This window comes from Gobius niger, assembly GCF_951799975.1.
Source record: "Gobius niger genome assembly, chromosome: 10".
Taxonomy (NCBI): Eukaryota; Metazoa; Chordata; class Actinopteri; order Gobiiformes; family Gobiidae; genus Gobius; species Gobius niger.
Window position 1 is genome coordinate 34,553,845 of NC_136861.1, and position 7,004 is coordinate 34,560,848.

General features: G+C 39.3%; 1 protein-coding gene across 1 annotated transcript in view; it reads left to right on the forward strand.

Moving 5' to 3' along the window:
• praf2 (PRA1 domain family, member 2) overlaps positions 1-2,128 on the forward strand; it is a 10,207-nt gene extending 8,079 nt beyond the window's left edge. The window contains exon 3 of the mRNA XM_079565371.1: positions 1,911-2,128. Within this exon, the coding sequence (XP_079421497.1) occupies positions 1,911-2,050 (140 nt within the window). The 3' untranslated portion in view covers positions 2,051-2,128. The remainder of the gene's footprint in view (positions 1-1,910) is intronic.
• The last annotated feature ends 4,876 nt before the right edge of the window (positions 2,129-7,004 follow it).

Here is a 7,004-nt window from a genome sequence, read left to right on the forward strand (position 1 = left end):
CTGAACACATATATTTGACCTAATAGAGTTCGGGAATGTCCACAGTTACCATGGACATCCGCCATCTTTGCAGCTGTTAGCATACATTTCCATAGACTAACATAAAAACAGTATAAAAAGTGGAGAAAAAAAACAGTGGAACGACTCCGTTAGCTGCTGAGTAACTGCTGGTGAATACATCTAACACACTGTGGTCTCTAAGTGTTTTAATGTGAACAATAACTCTAGTATTTTAACTTTTAAAATCTCCATTAGTTTACAATTGCTGCTAATCCCATAATGCTTAGCGATATGACGTCACATTCCCGAACTCTATACGTTGCCTCAAAATTTAAAAGTAGTAAATAGATATTATAAATAAAATGTGAAAAAATAGATGATGCTACTACTACTACTACTACTACTACTACTACTACTACTTACTACTACTAAAAATAATAATACAAATAATACAAATAATGATAATAAATGAAGATGACAATGATGATAGGACAAAAAAAGGAATTCCATGTCAATGGGCGCTGGCTGCTCTGCTTTATGACCACGACCCTGGGGGCCGCCATTGCTCCGCCATTGCTGTAGTACCTCCATATCGCCACTAGGCCCCCATTGAAAAGCATTGGAGACACCTTAAAGGAACAGGCCACCGTTTTTACATACTGAGATATGTTCTTACCTGAGCTGTGACGAGTTCTTTAGGACCTGTCTGATCTTCCCCCGTGCCTTCAATCACGTAAACACAGCGCAGACGGCGTTAGCATTTAGCCTCTCCCTCTCTCCACTATTGCTCCAAAACAGGTCAAGATAGAAGCTACCAAGCTCTTCCACGTTTTCCCTATTTAAATATGGTTACGTGAAGTGTTCCACTACAAAGTATAATTACACAAAATTAAACAATGTGGATTTTCTAAGCGGATAAAAGGGGGAACTATATTGTAAGGCGTAATAATACCAGGAGTAATTTGGCATCCGCACAGTAAAGTGAAGATTACTGCGCAGTAAAGTGAAGATTACTGCATAGATATTATAAGGATTAAAGATTAAAATGAAATATTCTTAACTACTCCTCGGCTACAATACGTAGTTGTTGGGATGTAATAAAGCCTTTTTTGTGAGTAAAAAATCCAGTATGTTTGCGTGTTCAGTCCATAGACTGTATCTGCATTGTATATCTGCGATCGACTGATCAGCCTTATTCTGATGACGTAACGTGCTGAATGAAGAAGAAAACCGAGCGGTCAAACTCTGAAAGAGAGAGGGCGCAGTGGGCTGAAAACAGCTGCTGAAATGCAAACACCGGGCGTATGAGACACATCAGCCTCTGTTATAGTTTTTGTGCTCACTTTTAGTGCATTCGCCCTCGATCCCTGTGTAATGCGCGCGTTGATGTTGTATTTGCGCCCTCAACTTAAAGATAGTGATCTGACGCCATAAGAAGCAGCAAGCAAACAATTGTACAGTTAAAAACCTCTTAACCCCAGCCTTAACCGAGCACATTTTCTCCAGTTCCGCTTTACTTTTGTGGCTTCTTTGTTCTGTTTTTGTCACATTTTTTGGTTTTCATCACTTTTCTTGACTTGTTTTTGACGTTTCTTGTTGTGTTTTCATCTCGTTTTTGTCGCTTTTTAAACTCTTTTTTTTGTGGCTTTTTTGTTGTTGTGTTTTCATCTTCAGCTTCGTCTCATTTTTGTCGCTATTTTGATGCTTTTCTCAAGAACCTTTTATCTGGGTGATGCCAAATCTGCTTGGTTAAGGCGGTGGTTAAAAGTCACTTTGTTAGGCCCATTGTGTCCCGGTTTTTAATGTGGAAAAATCGGATCACCCAGCGATAACCACAGCAGAAAGCTAACATTTTCCTGTGTCTCCTCATCTGCTTAAAATGACTGAGTTGAATTCCATGTCCTTGTCAGTGGTCCTGGTCCACGCCTCGGTGCGCCTGCGAAGTCTGAAGAACAAGCTGGAGAACAAGCTGGAGAGCATCGGCCTGAAGAGGACGCCCATGGGCCTGCTGCTGGAGGCTCTGGGACAGGAGCAGGAGGCGGGCTCGTGAAAGCGCGCCAACGGGGGCCAAGCACCTGGCTGGCTCTCAGCACAGCGGGGCCTGGAAGGATTTACCCTCACGTTTTTATCCGGAGATTGAAGTGTTTGTTTGTAATTCCCTAAGAAATTTACGGAAACATCGATAGGTTTGCTTTAGTTTGGGAGATATTTTAATTCCAACAACTTGACTTGGGCAACGGAGGAGTATTATGGTGTATTTATGAAGAACAAGAAAGCTCCATCCATTTTCCCTGTTTTTTTAAATTCAAATATATCATTTCACATGCCACTAGTGGGCCCTGCAGGCTAATCGAGCAGCAGAAAGAGAGTTTAGAGTGAGCGAGAAGTGGTAGACAAGAAAACAAAACTAATCACGGGCTAAAAGCTCGATGGCCACCGCTAGAGGAACGAGTTTGCAAAATGAGAGCTTGAAAAACGTGCTGCCGGGAGAGGCTTGTCAACGGTGATTGTTCAGAAGTGACACCGAGGATGAAGGTTTCAATGAATTTAGCATTTTGGAGTGAGATCCAGTGTTTGGTATGTTCTTTATCCTATAGTTCGTTGTTTATGCTTCATGTAGCTAACCTGTGTTACGTTAGCATACCGTACGCCTATTCAGCCTGTTGTCAGGGCTGAAGCGCTGCAGTCAGGGGGTGATCATGGTTTACGGTACAAAAAATAATTCAGTAATCCCTCAATTTGTTTTTCATGGAATTACGGATAAACACTTGATTTGTGCTAAAAACCTAGAAAAAGCAATGAAGGAACTAGGGCTAAAACAACTAATCGATTAATCGACAACTAATCGATTACTAAAATAGTTGTCAACTATTTCAGTAATCGATTAATCGTTTTCTAGTGAACACAGACTAAAATAGAGCAAAAATGACATGACAATTATGTATTTTGGATGAAAACCTACTTTATTTTTAAAGTGAGGGTCTGCAGTGTTTTGTACATTGTAAATTTCATAAATATTTGTCTTTGCCTCGTCCAATCAGAAAGCAGAATTAGCACAAGAGCCTCCTACAAATGTTTACTTTAAGTTTACTCCATCAACATGTCCTCAAGCGCCGCCACTTTAGCTCTATTTGGTAAAAAAATACAATTTCCATGCACCTTTCACAGCCAAGCGATTAAGGGGAGACAGGCAAAACTCAATTTTTTTCAGTTTTCAGGTTTTGGGCCAAATTGGTCTCTGAACATACAAGCTTTCACCCGGAAACAGAAAATATGCCTAATCTTCACAATAACATGTTTAAATATTGCGCTGATTCAATGTTCCCCCATAGACTTATATGGGAGAACACAATTTCAGGGCCCTTTTTCTCAAAACACATTTTTCTGTCATTGTGGCGACACTATGTCCACGTCAGTCGGACCTAAAGACTTCACATTTTCCAGCCTTGGACTGAACAATATTTGGAAGATTTTTTCAGAGGCATTTTTTATTTTTTAATCCCTAAACTCCATTTATTGAGTTTTGAATGTCAAAAAAAAAAGGGCGAAAATTACATTTTTTACAAATTTTTCCACTAAAAAACTGTTTCTTTTAAAACTAAACAAGAAATCCTAAATTCCCTCTGAAAACGTCTTGGCAACTCATTCATCAATAAAATGAAACCATAAATTTGAATGTAGCTCTATCCATTATTCAGATTTCGTCGCCGAAAAGATGGGAAATTTGGGGCATTTTTAGGCATAAAACACCTTGTTCTTATATGAAAAGATAAAATGACAGAAAACTTGCAATGTATTTTTTTCTTACATTTATGCCAGTGATCGACAGCAACAGTTTCAAATTGATATCTGTAAATATACATTTTTTTCCGTATTCACCTGCAGTGTCTCGCCTTAATCGATTAATCGTGAAAAAAATCGGTAGATAAATCGATTATCAAAATAATCGTTAGCTGCAGCCCTAGAAGGAACCACACACAGATATAAAGAGTATAAACTGCTTAGCTGCTGCCTCGACTCATTTCAAGCTCTCACAATTCCTCCCACACATTCAAGCTGTTCACACAAATTAATTATCTGCGCATTGATATACAAACATTTATTTTGTTTACACGTGTTTAGCCTATCTGTTCAATTCCCATTATAGTCTATAGTGCTTTTAGCTATATGAAACGTATGGAAGGCCATGTACTGTCCCCATCAAAAGACCAGTTGAAAAATGGCAAATATTCACATTATTTATGGTTGGATCTTATCAAGGTTGAACTTCAATATGCAACAAGGAGAAATGGGCTCCAAAAACAAAGCTGGTCTTCTAAAGCCTCGTCTCCTTGAGCCACAGAACCGCTTGGACTTTGGAGAGACACCGAACATGGGACATTGAAAGGTGAAGAAGGTTTTATTCTCTGACGAGAAAAAAACATAACCTTGGTGGTCCTGATGGTTTCCAACGTTACTGGCATCACAAGCAGATACACCTGAGATGGTTTCTACTCGCCACAGAGAGGGGGCGCCATAATGATCTGGGGCCTTTTCCTTCAGTGGAACAATGGAGCTTCAGGTGGTGCAGAAGCTCATCATTTGGGCCCAGGATCATGCAGTGTCTTGATGGACAGCAAATCAGATCCTCCAGCTCAGTGTTGGGGACATTTTTTGGGTTTTCCACTTGACTTTTTTGTTCCATAACCGTCAGGATCTTTTAAGAAATTGAAAATGACAAAATGTCCCACTGCGTCGCACCTCAGCAGCCATGGTGCTGCGAGAGGCTCTGCTTATGCAGCTCAACAACCCAACCACGTTTAAAATTAGACTTTTTTTTTGCCTTTGCCATCAGGACGTCATGACAGTGACAAAACTTCACAAAAAATGACACTGAATACACATTTTTGCTCCCACACTCCCATTTATTCTTGTATATTGAAGTTCTACCTGAAACCTTGTTTTGATCCAACCGTGAAAAATGTGAGTTTTTGCCATTCTTCAACTGGTTTTAAACTTTAGATTGGACTGTATGTTTGTTTTATTTATTTTTTTCCTGAAAATTAGACTTGAACCACTACGAACTCTTAGATAGTTCCCTTTTACTTGGATTGTTACTTTGATGACGCTGGTGTGGTGAGGTTTAGATGTGGAAAGCACAAGCTGGACTTTGACTTGAATTATGAAAACAATGTTTGAAGTTTGAAATATTTGATTTGTTTTTGGTTTAAAGCCGGTGTTCAATGTTGTACAACAGGAAACGTTTTGATACGACAGTTTAAACTACGTCACTTTACTGAGATTATGTGTTGCATGTGTACCATCAGAGGTGGGTAGATTAGCTCAGAATACTCGAAATTGTTTCCCAATAAGAGTCAAAAGTAGTTAAGTATTTGGGGATAGTATTACTTTGAGCAACAACGTCTTATTTATTCATTATTGATGCCGTAAGACATAACTCAACCTGGATTGACTCAGAGACAAAGATGGCGATTAGAAAGATTTATTGATATAAATATTTTGGCGATCAGACCCCAGTAGTAGACATGGATATACGTATGGATGTAACAGGGTGAAGCCACGGACAGAAGAGGCGGTGATGGGGTGGAGGTGGGTCGCAGCACAGCAGGGAAGCTGACCAGCCATGAACGCTGGAGGCTTAAAGGAACAGGCCACCGTTTTTTAAATACTGAGATATGTTCTTACCTTTGCTTAGACGAGTTGATGTGTAGCTGTATGGTCTTTACTCGTGCCCTCAGTAAACACGTAAACGCAGCACAGACGGCGTTAGCATATAGCCTCTCCTCCTCTATGGCCCCAAACGGGAGTGAAGTTAGAAGCAACCAAGCTCTTCCACGTTTTCCCTATTTAAATGTGGCTACATGAGGCTTTACACGATCCAAGTACAGTCACACAAAATTAAACATGTCGATTTTCTATATTACATAGTAGTATAGGCGTAGAAATATTATTACGCCTCGCAATATAGTTCCCGTACATTTTCCCCCATTTTTTTCCCACTTTAATCCAAAATTTTCGCATTTTTTTCCACTTGATATCCTTTTTTTCTTTTTTTTAAAGCAGTACTAAGTAACTCTTCCCCCTAGAGGCCATAAGTGCAACTGCAGGTGTAGTAGCAAGTTACGATTTTTTAACTTATTAATTGTCTTGGAGAGTAAATACTACGCTGACAGGAAAGGCGAAGGGAGAGAGGGTTACTGTGCATCCAATTATACAATAGAAATATTTTTTTTCACTCAAACTTGGCTGTAAATACTGTTTAAAGTGACGTTAGCCCGCAGTTAGCTTTGCCCGTTAGCATGTTAGCTCCATCTTCGTGATTACATTAGTGTGTATTGCTTTCTCCGCACCGGTGGCAGTCAAGTTGCAAACATGGTTTTCTGGTCAGAGACACCAGGGGGCGATGAAAGACCCTCCAATCATCCCATAAACACTTGTATCACCCCCACAGGGACTACGGAAAGGATTTATTAAGGTAAACAAGTTACTTAGTACTGCTTTAATGTTTCACTTTCAATGCTTAAAAAAAACAAAAAAAACAATCTATACCTTAACCTTTTTTTTGAGACCATACTAGTATGGTTTAACAGTACCCATTCCTTCAGTCCAACTAAGTAAGTAAGTGGTAAGTAAGCTTTATTTGCTTTGCCAGATCTAAAACCACAAAGTGCTTTACAATGCAAGACAATAGAATAATAACATATAACATTTTAAAAGCTTTCTTTGAGCTGCTGAGTTACTCCACAGAGTCGTGTGTGTAGTGTAATAATACGAGATATGCAGTTGAGGAAATGTAACTGAGTACGACCCGCCTCTGCGTGCCATTATAAATGCCATAAAGATTTTTGCCAAATGATGTATTCCAAATCAATGTATTTGCAATGTTTATAAGAAGACACTTTTCAAGAAATGGTTGTTTAATAAATAATGTGCAAATTCACTTTATGGATTCTGTGGATATTCATTTCAAACATTCTGTTTTTCATGACACTGATGCATCCAAA